The sequence below is a fragment of the Palaemon carinicauda genome, chromosome 11 (genome assembly GCF_036898095.1).
Source record: "Palaemon carinicauda isolate YSFRI2023 chromosome 11, ASM3689809v2, whole genome shotgun sequence".
NCBI classification, from domain to species: Eukaryota; Metazoa; Arthropoda; class Malacostraca; order Decapoda; family Palaemonidae; genus Palaemon; species Palaemon carinicauda.
In genome coordinates this window covers 83506810-83526809 of record NC_090735.1, presented here as the reverse complement: position 1 = coordinate 83526809, position 20000 = coordinate 83506810, and the positions used below count along the sequence as shown (strand labels likewise).

At 41.4% G+C, this 20000-nt stretch overlaps 1 protein-coding gene across 1 annotated transcript in view; it reads left to right on the top strand.

Moving 5' to 3' along the window:
• The window catches only part of LOC137649351 (solute carrier organic anion transporter family member 74D-like), a 210904-nt gene extending 198894 nt beyond the window's left edge, over positions 1-12010 (top strand). The window contains exon 13 of the mRNA XM_068382334.1: positions 11330-12010. Coding sequence (XP_068238435.1) covers positions 11330-12010 — 681 coding nt within the window. The remainder of the gene's footprint in view (positions 1-11329) is intronic.
• Positions 12011-20000: the final 7990 nt, after the last annotated feature.

Sequence of the window (20000 nt, the reverse complement as noted above, 5' to 3'; positions counted from 1 at the left end):
CCTTTCCATTCTTTCTCTCTCTCTATCACTTAGGCACTAGCCTAACCCCGGTAGTGTACCTGTAAAACTACAGCATGCAACAATACAGTAGCCAGTTAAACTACAATATATAACAATACAATAGTTGGAAAACTACAGTATATAACAATACAGTAATACAAGTATTTCTAACATACTCTGTGTATCCTTTCGCAGTCTATTGTTGGGACCACATAACATGCTGAGGTTGAAGCATTCCCTTAACACCCTGATGAATCCTTTGATTATCGGGACACTCATGAAACACCGTTCAGTATTAATATTTTACAGGTGGAGGAGTTAGTATAAATATTCACTAGCTCCGGCTCTACATACGAGAATTATTCCACTCTGTATTTTTCCTTATAAGGAATTTAAATATTAATATTGACAGAGGTCTCAGCAATTGCCTGTGAGAGGAAACACAGATATGTGTCTTTCCTATTTCCTTTCTAGCTTACTATCCTAAGCTATTAACCCTGGATAGGTACGGTCCTCGGACACCCCTTTAAGGGTATACTCGGACGCGAACGACCCCGACGCCAAAAAAAATTCTTGAAAAATCATTTTTTGCAGTAACCTCCTTTTTTCTTTTGCCAAAAAAAACTTCAATGAATGCTTAAAACAACTGTAAAGATAAATACTACTCATCTGCAGAAAAACTATTTATTATAAATATTTTAAAAAATTAAGTAGAAAAAAAAAAGACCTGACATAAAAATTCATAAAAAAAAAGTTTATACATATATACACAAATCCTTTTAGGAATTGATTCTTGAATGTTTAGGACACATCTTGATGTATTTTGGATGAAGTCAGACCCATGGAGGTGAAGATCTGAAATGAGAAAAAAAGGGTAACTTTTTTTGGCCAAAAAAAATTGTCCAAATTTCATGAATTTTTTTGGGTACCCAAATGAAATAGGAAGTGGCTAATTTTTTTAGGGAATAAACATATGTTATCCTAAAATAGAAATATGTAAAAAAATCTTCATTATTTTGTAAATTACAAGGTAATTTTTTGAGTACTTGGAAATTTCGTAAAAAAAATACATATATTTAATATATAATATGATATTTATGCAGGTAAAAATATACCAAAATATCACAAATTCTATAGGGAACAAGAATATATATAGATAGGGCAGCTTACGCTTCGGATATGTCCACAAAATGGCCGCCAACCACACTGACTCAGACTCCCTAATCTGCCACTTGAAATGTAGGAAGGGTATGTCAATTTCAAGGTGTTATTTACTAATCTAATTAATATTGGATATGCATAAAAATTGTATGGTGGGTTGCTGGATAATTGTCGATTATTTTACGTTTATAAAATTAAAATTCTGACCCAAAAAATTTTTTTAGAAGGGAAATAAAATCGAAAAAAAAAATGTAAAACAATATTTTAGCTAAAAAAATTTGATGATATTCAATCAAAAAAAAAGTAAACAAAATTTTCCGACAAATAAACATCTAGAGGAATCATTACTCTGTGATAGTTCCTTAGTACGTAGTAATTTTGAAAGAATTGGGAAAAAACGAAAAAATGGCAATCACCGGAAAATCGAACACATACCTATATATACGCCATATCTGGCTAAAAAAAAGATAGGCATGGGTAGCCAGATCATCTAGAAACACTTTCCAACACTATAAAAATATAAGTTTTGCGACACTACTTGCCAATTCCTTACGGTAACATGACTAAGCAAAAAAATGCAAAACAAATAAAAAGGGGCACTCGTGGAAAAATGGCCATTCTAATATACGGCATTTCAGAAAAAAAAAATTTCAGCCACGTGCTAGGCAAACCATCAAGGCATATTTTCCGACAAATAAACATATAAATGAAATATTACTCTGTGATAGTTCCTTAGTACGTAGTAATTTTGAAAGAAATGGGAAAAAACGAAAAAATGGCAATCACAGGAAAATCGAACACATACTTATATATACGCCATATCTGGCTAAAAAAAAAATAGGCATGGGTAGCCAGATCATCTAGAAACACTTTCCAACACTATAAAAATATAAGTTTTGCGACACTACTTGCCAATTCCTTACGGTAACATGACTAAGCAAAAAAATGCAAAACAAATAAAAAGGGGCACTCGCGGAAAAATGCCCAACATTCTAATATACGGCATCTCAGATAAAAAAAAAAGACATGCACGTGTTAGCCCAACCATCAAGGCACACTTTCTAACACATAAACATGAAAAAAAAATCAATAATATACGGCAATTCCTTACTACGTAGTAAATTTTTACAAATATTGAAAAAAAACAGAAATTGGCAACCGCAGTTAAATACCCAATATACCAATAACTAAGTCGTATCTGACAAAAACAAAATCACGCATGGGTAGCCAGATCATCTAGACACACTTTCCAACATTAAAAAAGCAAAAGTTTTACGACACTATTTGGCAATATCTTACGGAAAAATGACTTGGCAAAAAAATTAAAAAAAATTAAAAAGGGACACTCGCGGTAAAATGCCCGACATTCTAATATACGACATCTCAGATAAAAAAAAAGACATGCACGTGTTAGCCCAACCATCAAGGCACACTTTCTAACACATAAACATGAAAAAAAAATGAATAATATACGGCAATTCCTTACTACGTAGTAATTTTTACAAATATTGAAAAAAAAACAGAAATTGGTAACCGCAGTTAAATACCCAATATACCAATAACTACGTCGTATCTGACAAAAACAAAGTCATGCATGGGTAGCCAGATCATCTAGACACACTTTCCAACACTAAACAAGCAAAAGTTTTACGACACTATTTGGCAATATCTTACGGAAAAATGACTTGGCCAAAAAATGAAAAAAAATGAAAAAGGGGCACTCGCGGTAAAATGGTCCTCGTGGTGATGAATGACATTTTAACTAAAAAAAAAAACATGCACATGGTAGCCAAACAATCCACCAAGACTTTCCACAACTGATAACCTATACAAGTTGCACCATTCTACGACAATTTCATAATACGTAATAACTTTGATAATTATGCAAACTACCTCAGAAGGGTAAACTCGGACGCGAACGACCCCGATGCGTCTCAGAAATCGGGGAAGGAGTACAGCTACAGCAATGCACATCTGGACACTACTAGAGCGTGTAGGGGAGACACCTCCTGCAGGTCGATCACCCACAAATTCAGTCACAGGGGTGAGTCACGTGAGAAAAACCTGTTTTTTTTTGACGCTCGGGGTCGCAAACGACCCACCGTACCTATCCAGGGTTAAGTATAATAGTAAGTATTACTATTTTTTAAGTATGCATTAAATCAATGATATAAACAACTGAGTACTCATTTCACCCCTTTTCTCCCTTACAGGAGGAGCCAGTGGTGAAGTGTACAGTTGTGTTCTGCAACCACAAGAGTAAAAACTTTTGTGAGCATACGATGTACAAGTCTCATGCCCCCTGCTGCATCGTATCTGGTTCCCTGAGTTACTGGGACCCGTATTTTAAGTATGCATTATATAAATAATATAAACAACTGAGTACTCATTTCACCCTTTTTCTCCCTTACAGGAGGAGCCAATGGTGGAGTGTACAGTTGTGTTCTGCAACCACAAGAGTAAGAACTTTTGTAGGCATACGATGTACAGGTCTCATGCCCCTTGCTGCATTGTATCTGGATCCCTGAGGTACTGGGACCCGAAGGGTTGCTCCAACTACTCGACCTTGCTGACCGACGGCTTTGTAGAAGATATCCCTGACACTACGGAGTCAAGGGAAACCCTTCGAAGGTGAGTATGAGGCTACCAGAAGAACTCTCCGGGATCTTACCTGCCTAACGAATCTCTGAAGGGCTTACTGTTCCCTAAGGCTCAATCCAGTACATTTTTGCCTCAAGTACAGGTCTAGCTCCTTTTATCCAACGGACAGTGGACGCGGATATCAACAAGGCACTGTAAGGCTTGGACATCCACCAAGAACGGATGGTGGAGGTGTCCATTGACACCGAACAGGACCTACTGCAAGAAGGCTCTGAAGAAGAAGTGGTTCAACCACCCACGGAGGAAGAAGGATCCGTTTCGACGGTGACTGAGGATCCTCAGCTCAGTGTGTCGGCATATCAACCTATGCCGTCAACCTCTTCAGCCCCAACTACCCAACTGGCTATACAAGCCGGCAGGAGCGAAGCGCTCCTAGAGTCGATCCAGCAGATGTTGACACTGTTCCGGAAGGAACAAAAGGAGAATAAGCAAAATCTCAATGAGATGAAGAGAGAGGTACAGGAAGGGAAACGCCCTGGCGCTTCCAGGGGCTCTGCTAAGCCCCGTAAAATATCTGACCTCCCTCACTGCTCCGAAACCAACCCCTGGAGGTATACGGAACACATGCGCATGATGAATGGGAAGCTTTATATCTCCGAGAAGTTGGGGGCCAAACCCCGTGAAGATCTTCAATTCTGACCCAGCTTTCAGCGTACCCAGATTGCTATGTGAGACTGCGAGATGAACCTGCATCCCGCGAGGAGACTATACCGAAGGAAGTCTGTCTTCGAACATGACAAGGCACATGCCATCCTTACCAAGACCCGGTAAGGAGCCGGATATACTAACTCGAAAGTCACAGCATTGAGCAAGAAGCACCCAACCTTCATTGCTCCCTCCTCCAGAGCCTTCCCCCTTTCGGGGAAAGCCCTAGACTGTGTCATGAGAGCAGTCGAAGAGGGCAAACCCTGCCCCATTCTAGAGAAATGCAAACCATTATCTCTAGCTATGCCCACCTGTGAGGAGAAGTGGAAAGAGGTACATCTAACATTCTCCATCTCGAAGTTGGATCCGGAGATAGCAGGCCAGCAGTTTAATGAGAACCTTCCAAAGTTGCCAGACCATTTTTTGAGAAGGGAACTGCTTAGAAATGTGTGCAGGCCTTAAATAACGCCCCACCGCTGTGATGGATTTGTATGCTTTTGTCAGGTCAAAAACGGACCTGTAGAGAGCATGTGTTTACCGCAACAACGGTGAAACACGAACCCAGAAAACTGATATCATCATGTATCTGGGGCGAAGACCCTTTCCCACAGGAAGTGGTCTAAGAGGTCATTGCCAAAGCCACCATGGAGAATAGGAACCTTCTCCAAAAGTGGGGCATGTCCTCAAAGAGGAATTTTCATTAGACTTGCACAATTTCCGACCGTGACCATGACCACGGTGCCTCAAATGGTAGCCCAGCCGCAAACCACCTTCCAGATGGTCCCTCAACAGCTTGTAGCCCAGTCACCTGTGTTTAATCCAGGCTTTGAAAGGCACTCGACCACCTTTCGGCCCTACAAAGGTAACGGCTTAAAAAGAGGATCCTCCTTAAAACCCCCAAGGGTGGAGGAGGAACGCGGTCACGGAAACAAGTCCTCAGGAACCTCTAAACAATGAGAGGTTCCAGGTTGGAGGCAGACTTTCCACTATCGGGATCGTTGGACCTTCGATCCTTTGGTCCACAGCCAAATTACGAATGGACTTAGTTGGAAATGGAACAAAAATCCACCCCACTTTTCCAGAATTCTTCCAACACTCCACCTCCTTGTTGGAAGAATATACCTCAGAACTCTTGAACAAGAAGGTAATAAGAAAAGCGAAGTCCATCAAATTTCAGGGAAGGCTGTTTTGTGTTCCCAAGAAAGACTCGGACAAACCCGAGTCATTCTAGACTTGTCTCTACTCAATAAGTTCATCGAGAACAAGAAGTTCCTGATGCTTACATTGCAACACATAAGGATCCATCTACCAAAAAAGGGGCGTACACAATCTCAATAGACCTGGCAGATACTTACTGGTACCTACTATTCAGTCGCCCCTTCTCCTCCTACCTAGATTCAGGCTACAGAAGACAAAATATGTCTTCACAGCCATGCCCTTTGGACTAAACATAGCCCCAAAGGTATTCACAAAGCTAGCGGACACAATCGTCCAGCAACTACGCTCTGAAGGAGTACAAGTAGTAGCATACCTGGACGATTGGCTGGTGCGGGCAGCATCCAAGACTACTTGTCTGCAAGTCTCCGGAAAGGTGATCCTGTTCCTAGAGCACCTGGGCTTCAAGATCAATCGCTAGAAGTCTCGCCTTTCTCCTGCTCACAAGTTTCAATGGTTAGGAATCCATGGGAACTTGCAGTCACGCCACCTCTCCATTCCATCAAAGAAGAGGAGAGAAATAGCGGCATCTGTCAAGAGACTAATCCAACACCTGAGGATTTCAAGACGTCAACATGAAAGAGTATTGGACTCTCTGCAGTTCGCAGTAGTGACAGACCCGGTGCTAAAGGCACAGCTAATGGATGCGTCAGGAGTCTGGAGGAGATACGCATCAAACGCTCGGAGAGATCAACAAAGGTTGACCCCGACCCATATGCGCACGCTATTAAGGCCGTGGTCAACGAATAAAAGCCTAGCACAGACAATTCTCTTGCAACCACCACAAACGTCAGTGGTGATACACACGGACGCCTCCCTGGAAGCATGGGGAGGCCATTCGCAAGAAATGAAAGTGCAAGGAATTGGTCACACCAGTTCAAAACTTTCACATCAACATCTTGGAGGCTATGACAGTCTTCCTGACGTTGAAGAGACTATCCCCTCGCAGAGCAGTCAACATCAGACTGGTCCTGGACAATGAGGTGATAATAATATGTCTAAATCGACAGGGCTCGAGTTCACCTCACATCAATCACGTGATGTTAGCCATCTTCCGCCTGGCAAGGAAGAGAAGATGGCATTTATCAGCAGTTCACCTTCAAGGGTTCCTTATGATAGCGAGGAAGCTGGTGGAAACTCAACCAATTATGTACCGATGGAAGAAATAAACCCATCACCAGATATTGAAATCACTAGTAAAGTGATGGCATTGCACAAGATCACGTTGGAGAATAAAGCAGCACACAAAATATCCCGTGGCTTCAATGACTCTTTCAGATTTTCATGAAATTAAAAACATTAATATGCATAAAATTGGACAACTTCATCAAGAACAAAACTAAAAGTCAGTTTGGAAGATTAGAAACGTACACTGCTGCTCTATGTGTATTGGCCATCTGATAAAGAAGCGTTTAACAGGCAATCTTCATCTAGAAAAAAAAAAAAATCATAGAAAAATTTAACCAAATTCAAGGCAATAACCAAGAAGCAAATCATAATACAAGGCAAACAACAGGAAATTACATTTAAAAAACTGAAACCTAATCTGAAACGTAGTTCCAGTACAATTAAACAGAAACACAAATGCAGCAAAATAACCAGAAATAATGCTCTAACCAGTGGAAATCATCTCCATTGCCTTAAGGGGATCATCTGCCATTAAAGCCAAAATCGTTAAATATGGGATTTCTATAGTTTCAACATATATTATTTGTGTTATTACTCTGGTGATTCTGTATAATTCTCTTTTGGAATCTGACAAAAATTATTTCTTTTATGAATGAAAATATTTTTTTTTCTTTTTTTTCTGATTTTTTCTCGAAAAATACAGTATTGAATTAAATATTAATCCTATGAATAATGCTAATAAATGTGGAAATATTACTCAGAGAAATTTTCTTTATGTCTGTTTTTTTATTTTAATGATATATATTTTTTTGAATTTGAAAATTATATAAAATTTTAGATAACCTTACAATTTATATTCCTTCGACCAAATTTTTTTGTCTTTCTTTTTCTTTCCAATGCTGTCTGGTTTTGAAATATCTTTAAATAATGGAGAAAAGTAGTTTTGAATGTCAATAACTATGAAGCAGAGATATTCTCAATTGCTTTAGAAGTAAATAAACTTACTTACTATATAGCTTTCTCTTCTAATTACCGCAAACATGGCCCAAATCACCCAACCCCCCACCCCACATCCCACATCCCAAGGGAATACTACTCACTGAAGGTGATGGTATCAGCCACCTCCCGCTTTGTTTCTTAGTACATTCTTACAAGCACTGTCTTTGCCCTGCACTTAGATAGGATTTTTCTTTTGCAGTTCACTAGGACTATTAATAGCAAAATAAAGTGACCACACCATGAGCGAAAGGCTCAAAAATTCACTAGTGGTTTCTTGTATTCACTGAGACAATGAGAGAAAGTGTTGAGCTGCCAAACATAGTATTTATAGTGTGATATTTTCCCTATTCTATAAGAATAGTGTACTTATCATAGGTTACCTTGAGTTCTAGAACATGGTGCCGTGTTACTATGATGGGCCTTGTAGTACCATATACCTTGTACAAAAAATACAATACCTCGATTAATTATGGCATAATTAGGACGATACTTTCTCACGAGACTCTGTAGTTTTAGTGCATTTCACTGCCAAAGATTCACGATTTTTGATATCCCAAAGTATATCCATGTAAATTAATGCTGGACGATCCCTTTAATGTTCAGTCCTTACATAATTCAATGGAATGTTAATGGTCTTAAAACCCGTTTAAATTTAGGGGAGATTCAAAGAATGTTAAAGAATTATAACACTATTGCAATATGCCTACAACATACTAATGATACTGTTCCTTTAATAGGAAATTAAAATCTAGCATCTCGCTTAGTCCCATCTGCTATCTAAATCAATAATAAAATAAATTATGATGCTATGATATTTACGAATTCAGAATTTCAATAATCTGGAGTTATACATGTAAATAATAACTTTTAATATTTTTAATAGATACAATCAGCCCTCTTGTAAGTATAATTTGCAAAATCTAACCAAAAAAACTCCAAGATAGGGAAAAAGATTTCCTATTAATTGGAGACTTCAAGACCAACAACACTCTTTGGGACACTAATTGTGTTACCGTTGACGCAAATGGTTCCAAGGTTGAACAAATAGTTAATGATCACAACCTATGTTAATTAAATGAGGAAGATACCTGCATTTATTAAAAAACTCATAGAATGTATTTCTCAAAAGACTTAAGTCTTTGTTCCAATAATACTGTAGATATTATTATTATCATTACTATCCAAGCTACAACCCTAGTTGGAAATGCAAGGTGCTATAAGCCCAAGGGTTCCAATAGGGAAAAATACCCCGGTGAGGAAAGGAAATGAGGAAATAAATAAATGATGAGAACAAATCAAATATAAATCATTCTAAAAAAAGTAACAACGTCAAAACAGATATGTCATATATAAACTATAAAAAGACTTTTTTGGGCTCAAGCCATGTCATCCTGATGGAAGGTTCCTCTAGGCAGCTTTCTAAGGGATATTTAACTACAGTGATACTCCCAGAGAATTGACCATAGGTCTCCAGAATTCTAACTCCTGGTGCAAGTATCCTTAAGAAAATTCTTAAGGATATCGCATAATATCAGGGGACGTATTTCTTGATACGACACATGGCAATCTTCACACTGAATAGAGTTTTTGCTCTGAAGGGGAAGAGTGGCAAAAATGAAGGGCAGCCATCATCAAGGTTACCCGGTGGATCCCCTTCCGTACTACTACAGCGCCCAACATGGCGCCCCATTCCTTTGTTAGTAGCGAATTAAGCACGGTGTATCTCCCGCATCTCTCGGTGTTTGTGTTACAGTACTAATACTCGGGATTTATCATGCATTCTCTAGCATCTTCAGCCTCTGGAAAGTTGAGTATTTAATCTTTCCTGTGCTTAGTTTTTAGCTCCTTTCTCACAGTTAAATTAGCATAATTTAGATGTGTTTATCTGAGTATAGCCGTCCACCGGAGGCGCCATTTTGGATGCTGTCGTTCGCCATATATGCCTTCTTTATTCAGTAGAACGACGTTCCCGGTATTTAGCTTTAATGAATTATAGCTATTTAGGCAAAATTATACAGTACTAGTGAAAATAAGATCATGCAAGTATATTTCCTCGTCTATGAAATGTGTCGATCGTATACGATAGTCTCTCAGACGTAGCGTAGCCGAGACCTCGACTCGCGCTAGGCTAGCCGAATGCGTTTTAGTATACTTTCATACATTATCCCCGTTTACCCTCTCTATCATTTTATCAATTCAATAGGAGATAGTATATCTCTTAGAATTATTTATAAAATTCGATATTCGTGTTCGATACTCGTGTCTTTTAGAGATTTAAGGGTAAACCCTACCTTCCCTCTGAATGCCCTATCTTGGTCTTGCCATAGAGTAGTGTACTCCGGTTTGACTAGGCTAGTGTTTTTCTGTCTTCCCTCTTTGCCGGTGAGTATCCCGGCTTTGAATTACGACAGTAACTCAGAGTCTTCAGTCTTGATGTCGGAATCTCTACTTCCGGGGGAATAGTCAATCCCCTGCCGGTTTACATTTGTGGACATAGGTAGCCCAGCTTCCCTAGTCCATAACCAAAAGTGGTAGTACATTGCAGCCACCTTCTCCCTTGTGGTCTAGAAGACATGTCTTGTTTCCGGCAAGGTCTTAGGCTGAGGAATCGATATTCTACTGCTGCCCAGGATGGTGCCGGTATAGAAACGAGGTTTCTGAGTTTGTGACCCAAAGCGGGAGGGAATTGTGCCCCTTCTTCCGACACAAAATACAAGACGCTTTTTTCCCTACCCTCTCTGTCCTTTAGTGATTGCCTAGCCGTCGCAACATCTTTGGCCGGTATTCTACAATCTCCCCGCTTGCCGGGTGGATTGTGATGCTGGCCGGGCTCCTACAAAGGCGGCTTGATTGCCGCTTCGACCTTCCCCCTAACAGACGCAAGGTTCAGGGAAAGGTTATGCTGGCCATGAAGGCTGCTGGTGGGAGACCCTTATGTCTTTGAGTGTTCTTCAGTTCTTTCTTGGACTGCCATCCACAATCCCTGGAACCGGCAGAGCATCCGGCAACAGATTCTGTGGCTAGATGGAAGCTAGAATGATACATTCCCCCCTTCCATTTGAACCCTCATTCTGGAAGAAGGCAGTGGGGACAGTAGCCCCTACAACTCTATTTATTGTACTAAACTATAATAATAAGGTAGACCTTCTCTCCATGCTATATCTCTTTCTGTTGGCTAGTGCCGTCAGGTACTAGCCTAGCCGGCAGCACTACAGTATGAGATTATACAGCAGCCAGTGTTTCTGCAGTGTAGTACATACTGCAGGTAGAAAACTATAGTATATAATATACAGTAGTTTATATTTTCCAACATATTCTGTGTGTCCTTTCACAGTCCATTGTTGAGACCAATTATAAATTTTCTGAACAGGAGACACAGATATGTGTCTTTCCTATTTTCTTTCTAGCTTACTATCCTAAGCTATAATGATAATAGTAGTGCCAATTATGTGCATGAACATAAATATTTATGAAGTGTGATAAATTACCCCATACTCATTTCACTTTCCTTTCTTTACAGGAGGAGACCAAGGAGGAGGTCATCTACTGCAACCACAAAAGCAATGACTTTTGTGGCCACAAGATGTGCAGGTCTCATGCCCCCTGCTCAATCGCAACCGAAACCTTGAGATATTGGGATCCCAAGGACTGCAACGTCTGCTCGGCCTTGATGACCGAGGGTTTTGGTGATCCCAAGACGACAGAGTCGAGGGACGCTGCGAGGGAAAAGCTTCGGAAATGGGTACAAGGGTTCCAGAAGAACTCTCCGGGACCATACCTACTCAGCGAGCTTATGGGAAGCATGCTGTTCCCGAAGGTAACAGCTAATGCCGTCGTACCTCAGGCACGACCCTGGCCTCCTTGCGTGCAGCTCGCAATTGAGGCCGACATCAACGAAGGTTTGAAAGGTATGGACATCCATCAGGAGAGGATGTCTGAAGTGTCCTCGGATACCGAAAAGGATCTCCTTCAAGAGGATCCTGAAGTAGAGGTGGCCCAACCACCTGGAGGAGACGAGGGTCTCGAATCGACGGAAGTGGAGGACCCCCTTCTGTCTGTGTTGGCATTCCAGCCTGTGCCGTCAACTTCTTCGGCTCCTACCCCACCAAGCGGTTATGGGTCAAGCGGTTATGGCCCAGATCACGATGCTAGTGGACTCTATACGTTAGGAAAACGTAGATATGCGGAAGGAATTCCGTGAAGCAACCCGCATAGTCACTTCTCGTTGGTCTTTCAAGCGACCTAAAGTGTCTGACCTGCCAACATGCTCCGAAACCAATCCCTGGAGGTAGGCAGAGTTTATGCCCATGATGAATGGGAAACTCTACGTTTCGGAGAAGATGGGGGCCATCCTCCTGGACGACATACAATTCTGGCCAAATCTTGTGGCTTACCCGGAAAGTTTCATCCGGCTGAAGGGTGAGCCGGCATCTAAGGAAGAGATGGAACCAAAGGAAGTCATGGTTTTCGACCACGACAAGGCAAAGGCTCTCTTGTCGAGTAGCCTGAAGAAGGCCGGGTATACCAAATCTAGAGTTTCTGCACTGAGCAAGAAACACCCTACTTTTCTTGCTCCTTCTTCAAGAGCTTTCCCCTTCTTGTCGAAAGCTCTCCAAAGTGTGCTGAAGGCAATTGATGCAGGCAAACCCTGTCCTACGCTAGAGGAGTGTAGGCCATTGTCTCTGGCCTTGCCCATGGATGAGAAGGATTGGAAGGAGGTTCACCTAACCTTTTCAGTCTTGAAATTCGATGCGGACATCGCAGGACAGCAGTTCAGCGAGAACCTCCAGAAGTTGTCGGACTTTCTCCTGAGAAGAGAACAGGAGACAAAGGAGAGACTAGCCACCTCTCTTTCCCTCCAGAACTGCATGGAGATGTGTGCAGGCATTGCTAACACCCCAGACATGTATACAGTCCTGGCCAAGATGCACATGGCCACCCTAGTCAAGGACTTGTACGCTTTTGTGAAGGCCAGGAGGGCCTGCAGGGAGTTCGTGTTTGCCAATGCAACGGTCAAACACGAACCCAGGAAACTGATCACTTCCTATATCTGGGGCAAGGACCTCTTCCCAAAGGAAGTAGTCCAAGAAGTAGTTGCAAAAGCCTCCAAGGAGAATAGGAATCTACTCCAAAAGTTGGGCATGTCTTCGAAGAGAAAATCTTCCCCTGATGCTGGTCCTCAACCTAAGAGGAAGACGAAGAAGTCAAGACTGCCTGCTAGACCTGTACAACATCCCACGGTCACCTTGACCACGGTGCCCCAAGTGGTTGTTCAACCTCAAACCACCTTCGAAGTGGTGCCTCAACAGCTGGTAGCCCAGTCACCAGCCTTCAACCCAGGTTTTGAGACGCACACCACTACCTTTTGCCCGAAAGGAAGAGGATCTAGACGGGGCTCCTCAAGAAACCCCTTACGAGGTAGGGGAGGACGTGGTCAGGGTGGCAAACCATCAGGACCATCCAAGCAATGAGATGTTCCAGGTAGGAGGGAGACTCCTCCACTTTACGGATCGTTGGACCTTCGATCCCTGGGCCCACAGCCTAATGAAGAATGGACTAGGATGGAAATGGAATGGATCTCCACCTTCATTTCCTCAGTTCTTTCAACACTCCACCCCCTTACTGGAAGAATATACCTTAGAACTCTTGAACAAAAAGGTTATAAGGAAAGCAAAGTCCATCAAATTCCAGGGAAGGCTGTTTTGTGTTCCCAAGAAGGACTCGGACAAACTCAGTGTCATTCTAGACTTGTCTCCACTCAAGTTCATCGAGAACAACAAGTTCTGGATGCTAACCCTACAACACATAAGGACCCTGTTATCGAAAGGGGCGTACACAGATGCTTACTGGCACCTTCCAGTCAGTCGCCTCTTCTCCTCCTACCTAGGATTCAAGCTACAGAAGACAAAGTATGTCTTCAGAGTCATGCCCTTTGAACTAAACATAGCCCCAAGGTTGTTCACAAAAGTTGCGGATGCAGTCGTACAACAGCTACGCTTAGAAGGCGTTCAGGTAGCTGCATACCTGGACGACTGGCTGGTGTGGGCAGCATCCAAGACAGCTTGTCTGCAGGCAACCAAGAAAGTGATGCAGTTCCTGGAACATTTGGGATTCAAGATCAACTACAAGAAGTCTCGCCTCTCTCCAGCTCCATAGTTTCAATGGTTGGGAATCCATTGGAACTTGCAGTCACACCGCCTCTCCATTCCACCAAAGAAGAGGAGAGAGACTACTGAAATCCAACAGGATCTCAAGACGCCATCAGGAAAGAGTACAGGGTTTTCTCCAGTTTGCAGCAGTAACAGAACCAGTGCTAAGAGCACAGCTGAAAGATGTGTCAGGAACCTGGAGAAGATACGCATCAAACGCTGGAAGAGATCTACAGAGACCGATACCGACCTTACTACAATCGCTTCAGAAGCCATGGTCGAAAGTCAAGAGATTAGCAAGGACTATTCCCTTTCAACCACCTCAACCATCGGTAATCATCCACATGGATGCCTCGATGGAAGGATGGGGAGGTCATTCCCATCAAAGGAAAGCTCAAGGGACCTGGTCATCCTTGTTCAAGATGTTCAAGACCTTTCACATCAACATTCTGGAGGCCATGGCAGTCCTCCTGATGTTGAAGAAGCTATCCCCTCACAGATCAGCCCACATCAAGCTGATCTTGGACAGCGAAGTGATAGTGAGATGTCTGAACCGACAAGGCTCGAGATTGCCCTACATCAATCACATGATGTTGGCCATCTTCTGCTTGGCAAGAAAGAAAAGTGACGGCTGACGCTCTATCCAGGCTAAAGCCAATAGAGTCAGAATGGTCCCTAGACGCAGACTCATTCTCCTTCATTTTGGAAAAAGTTCCAGAACTGCAGATCGACCTCTTCGCAACGAGTGACAACAAGAAACTACCTCGATACGTAGCCTCATACGAGGACCCTCGGGCAGAGGCGACGGACGCCATGTCCCTCGATTGGAACAGATGGACTCACATCTACCTGTTCTCGCCAACAAATCTCCTGAAGGTCCTCAACAAGCTTAGATCCTTCAAGGGAACAGCAGCAGTGGTGGCCCCCAAATGGCCCAAGAGCAATTGTTTCCCTCTGGTGATAGAACTGAAGTTGAGGCTGTTTCCTCTACTGAACCCAGTTCTATCCCAACTGGTTCAGAAGTCGACTGTCTTCACTTCATCACAGAGAACCCAAAGCCTTCATCTCATGATTTTCTCGCCTTAGCAGTCAAGAAAAGATTTGTGGTCTTGAAAGACAGTATCGACTTTATAGAAAAATACAAGTCAAAATTAACCAGAAGACAATATGAATTATCTTGGAAGAAGTGGGTCGCTTTTGTTAAAGCAAAAAAGCCGACGGAAATGTCGATAGACTTCTGCCTGTCCTTCTTCATCCCCCTTCACGAACAAGGTTTGGCTTCCACCACGATAACTACGTGTAAGTCAGCTTTGACTAGACCTCTTCTATACGCCTTCCAGGTGGACCTGTCGAACGAAATCTTCAACAAGATTCCGAAGGCATGCGCTAAACTTAAACCAGCAGCCCCTCCGAAGCCCATTTCATGGTCTTTGGACAAAATCTTGCACTATGCTTCGAACTTGAACAATGAAGATTGCTCTCTAAAGGATCTAACACAAAAAGTGATATTTTTGTTCGCTATAGCCTCAAGGGCTAGAGTTAGTGAAATTGTAGCCCTATCAAGAGATGAGGGCCATATTCAGTTCACAAAAGTGGGAGAGCTAAATCTTTTTCCCGATCCTACCTTTCTTGCCAAAAACGAGCTACCCACCAAAAGATGGGGTCCCTGGAGAATCTGCCCTCTGAAGGAAGATGTCTCTCTATGTCCAGTAGAGTGTCTAAAGGTCTATCTTCGAAAAACTTCAGATGTCAAGGGAGGATAGCTCTTCAAAGGCGAAACCTCAGGATCAAACTTAATCCTGAAACAACTGAGGGCGAAGCTCGCTCACTTCATCCGCGGAGCGGATCCTGATAGTACACCCGCAGGTCATGATCTGAGAAAGATTGCTTCCTCGCCGAACTTTTTTCAGTATATGGACTTTGATAGACTCAGCTCATACACTGGTTGGAAATCCTCTAGAGTCTTCTATAAACATTATGCGAACAAGTGCACGAACAGGAACGCTTTGTGGTGGCGGCAGGTAGTGTTGTAAAACCTGTCGTCTAGTGCTGCGATGAACAGTGAACTGTGTGGGACTTTTACAGTTTGGGTGAAAAGGTGTTAACACCTTTCAGCGTGATACCTTTTATTAAGGGTCACCCTGGTGCCCATGGGACTGTTCTTTATAAGTGTAGAGTCAAACCGATAACACCAGTGCCATGTGTACACTAGTATGCAGTGTTGAAACTCATCCAACATTTACAGTGAAATTATCTTAATAATTTTACATTGATTTTGAGTGGTAATGTCTTGATAACATATTTCTTCCCTTACAGGTGATAAATATATATGTACCTTAAGATTGTTGGCTGGAATGGATATGATTCCGTTTTAATACATTGGTTGTTATATTCATGTTGTCTATACAAATAAATATATAAAGTGTATTTGCGTCTTATTCGCCCCAATAAGTAGCTGAATAAAACTAGCCAGAGTTTTTACTTATTTTTCCTAGAAATAAGGTAATCACTTGAAGGTGCCTATACATGTGAACATAATTATACAGTCAGAGTTGAGAGTTTCTCTGCAGGGGGCAGGAAGCCCTAAGATTGTTCCAAGCTTAGCGGATATGATGAATAACGGTACCGTCATATATTTATGTGGTCTGGGTGACCATATTGAAGCTGACTCAAGGTTAAGGCACTTATACAAACCCACAGATATAGTACTTTCAAGTAATTCTCTGGTAAGCTTCCATCAGGACGACATGGCTTGAGCCCAAAAAACGGATTTTGAAGCAAAGCGAAAAATCTATTTTTGGGTGAGATAGCCATGTTGTCCTGATGGACCCACCCTCCTTTTCTAAGAAAAGGAGTATACATACGTAACAATCCCCACCCGAAACTATTCTATCTGTAGCCATCCATGCTTAATTGTAATAAGAAATGGTGCGCCATGTTGGGCGCTGTAGTAGTACGGGAAGGGGATCCACCGGGTAACCTTGATAACGGCTCCCCTTCATTTTCGCCACTCTTCCCCCTCAGAGTGAAAACTCTATTCGGGGTGAAGATTGCCATATGTCGTATCAAGAAATACGTCCCCTGATATTATTCGATATCCTTAAGAATTTTCTTAAGGATACTCACGCCAGGAGTTAGAATTCTGGAGACCTATGGTCAATTCTCTGGGAGTATCACTGTAGCTAAATATCCCTTAGAAATCTGCCTAAAGGAACCTTCCATCAAGACAACATGGCTATCTCACCCAAAAATAGATTTTTCGCTTTGCTTCAAAATCCGTTATGTTAGCCTGTTCAACATAAAAACATTTGCTGCAACATTGAACTTTTGAAGTTCTACTGATTCAACCACCCGATTAGGAAGATCATTCCACAACTTGGTCACAGCTGGAATAAAACTTCTAGAATTGTGTGTACTATTGATCCTCATGATGGAGAAGGCCTGGCTATTAGAATTAGGAAGATCTGAATGTAAAGTATGGTCAGAGTTATGAAAAATCTTATGCAACATGCATAATGAACTAATTGAACAACGGTGTCAAAGATTGATATCTAGATCAGGAATAAGAAATTTAATAGACCGTAAGTTTCTGTCCAACAAATTAAGATGAGAATCAGCAGCTGAAGACCAGACAGGAGAAAAATACTCGAAACAAGGTAGAATGAAAGAATTAAAACACTTCTTCAGGATAGATTGATCACCGAAAATCTTGAAAGACTTTCTCAATAAGCCAATTTTTTTGTGCAATTGAAGAAGACACAGACCTAATGTGTTTCTCAAAAGTAAATTTGATGTCGAGAATCACACCTAAAATTTTAGAAGAGTCATGCAAAGTTAAAGAAACATTATCAATACCGAGATCCGGATGTTGAGGAGCCACTGTCCTTGACCTACTTACAATCATACTTTGAGTTTTTTAGGATTCAACTCAATGCCCCCTAATCTACACCATGCACTAATTTCAGCTAGATCTCTATTAAGGGATTTAGCAACCTCAGATATACATTCAGGGGATGGAATTAATGCAAAGAGAATAGCATCATCTGCATATGAAACAAGTTTTTTTTTTCTAGACCAAACCACATGTCATGTGTATATAGTATGAAAAGTAAGGGCCAAGAACACTACCCTGTGGAACCCGAGATATCACATTCCTATACTCACTATGGTGCCCATCAACAACAACTTTTTGAGATCTATTACTTAAAAAAATCAATAATAATGCTAAGAAACGACCCACCCACTACCAACTGTTTGAGTTTGAAAACAAGGGCCTCATGCTTAACACGGTCAAAGGCAGCACCAAAATCAAGGCCAATCATACAAACTTCCTGACCATAATCAAGGGATTTCTGTACAGCATTGGAGATTGTAAGAAGGGCATCATATGCTCCAAGGCCTTTACGCAAACCAAATTGCAAACCTATTAAGATGTTTTGCCAAAAAACATTCAAAAACTTTAGATAATATGGGAGTTATGGAAATGGGGGGGGGGGTAATCAGTGGGACTTGAGCTACCACAAACACATTTACATAAAAGAGTAACATTACCAATTCTCCAACAAGAGCTAAAAGCTCTTCTTCTTTCTAACTTGCATAAATTAACAGATAACTTTGGGGCTAAGAAATCTCTAGTCTTTATAAAAAACAAAGGAAAAATACCATTTGGGTCTACACCTCCATAAGCATCAAGGTCCATCAACAGAGCTTTAATTTCGCGAGATCAAGAAGCTAAACTAGTTAGTTTAGCCTCAGGAAAACAAGATTGAGGAAGTTCAAGTTTTTCTTTACTCGGTTTACTGTCAAAAACATCAGCCAAAAGGGTTGCCTTTTCCTTTGGACAGTGAGTGAGTGAGCCATCTCGTTTAAGTAAAGAAGGAACTGTTACATCTGCATTAAAGAGTGCAGATTTAAGGGTAGACCACCATTTATGTTCCTGAGTTGTACCAGAAAGGGTTTCTTTTATGGTTAAATTGTATTCGTTTTTAGGTTAGGCATCAACTCTCTGAGCAAAAGCTCTATGCTAAGTATAGTTATTCCAGATCAAATCTGATCTGTTACCCTTTGGAAGGTGATAGGCCTCCTGCTTCTCCAAATAAACACGTCTACAATCATCATTGAACCATGGTTAGTCCTTCACTCGGTACCTTACCACATGAGAAGGGATGTGTATCAATTATGTTGACTAGATTCTCATTCAAAGGGACAACAGGATCAACACTACTATATAATTGTGATCAATCCAAGCACAAAAGATCATGCAAAATCCCATTTCAGTCTGCTTGAGATTTCATATAAATTTTACGAGTATGATACATCAGGGACAGGCTGCTCAGTCTTCACTACTAATGAAATCAAGGCATGGTCATATGTCTCGACTGGAGAACCAACCTTACTAGTTATAATACCAGGGGAGTCGGTGTATACGAGGTCTAAGCAATTACCAGATTTGTGAGTAGCTTCACTTATGATTTGCTCACAGCCTGATTCTGAGGCAAAGTCTAAAGCTCTTAAGCCATGGTTAGAATGGAGCATATTAGATGACCTTTATGACAGTGTCCATTTTCCTATATTAGTAACCATGTTCGGATGTACAACAAGTCTTTTTGCTCAGCATTATAATACAAATAATGCTGACTGGGATAAGTTAAAATTTTACATAAGTCAAGTACCCCATTTAATTATTCACAAGATCATGATGAAACAAATCAATTCTTTGCTGACTTCATCAGACAAGCAGCTGATAAAGATATGCCTCTGACTGGAGCTCGACCAACGAAACACTCTGTCCCTTGGTGGCCGGATACACTGGCCGTCCTTATAAAGAAAAAGCATGCAATTGGTAGAAAATTAGAAATATTAAGTTAAAGATTCAAGAATTTGTGTACTGGACCCCTTATGATTGGAAAAACACATATTAAACTGGTTGATATAGCAATAGAAGTGAGGGTTTTAAAAGCATATTTTAATAAGATATCCGCTAGATTTAGAAAAGAAACAATAACAGGGAGGATAATATCATGGAGAAAATATATGCCTAGT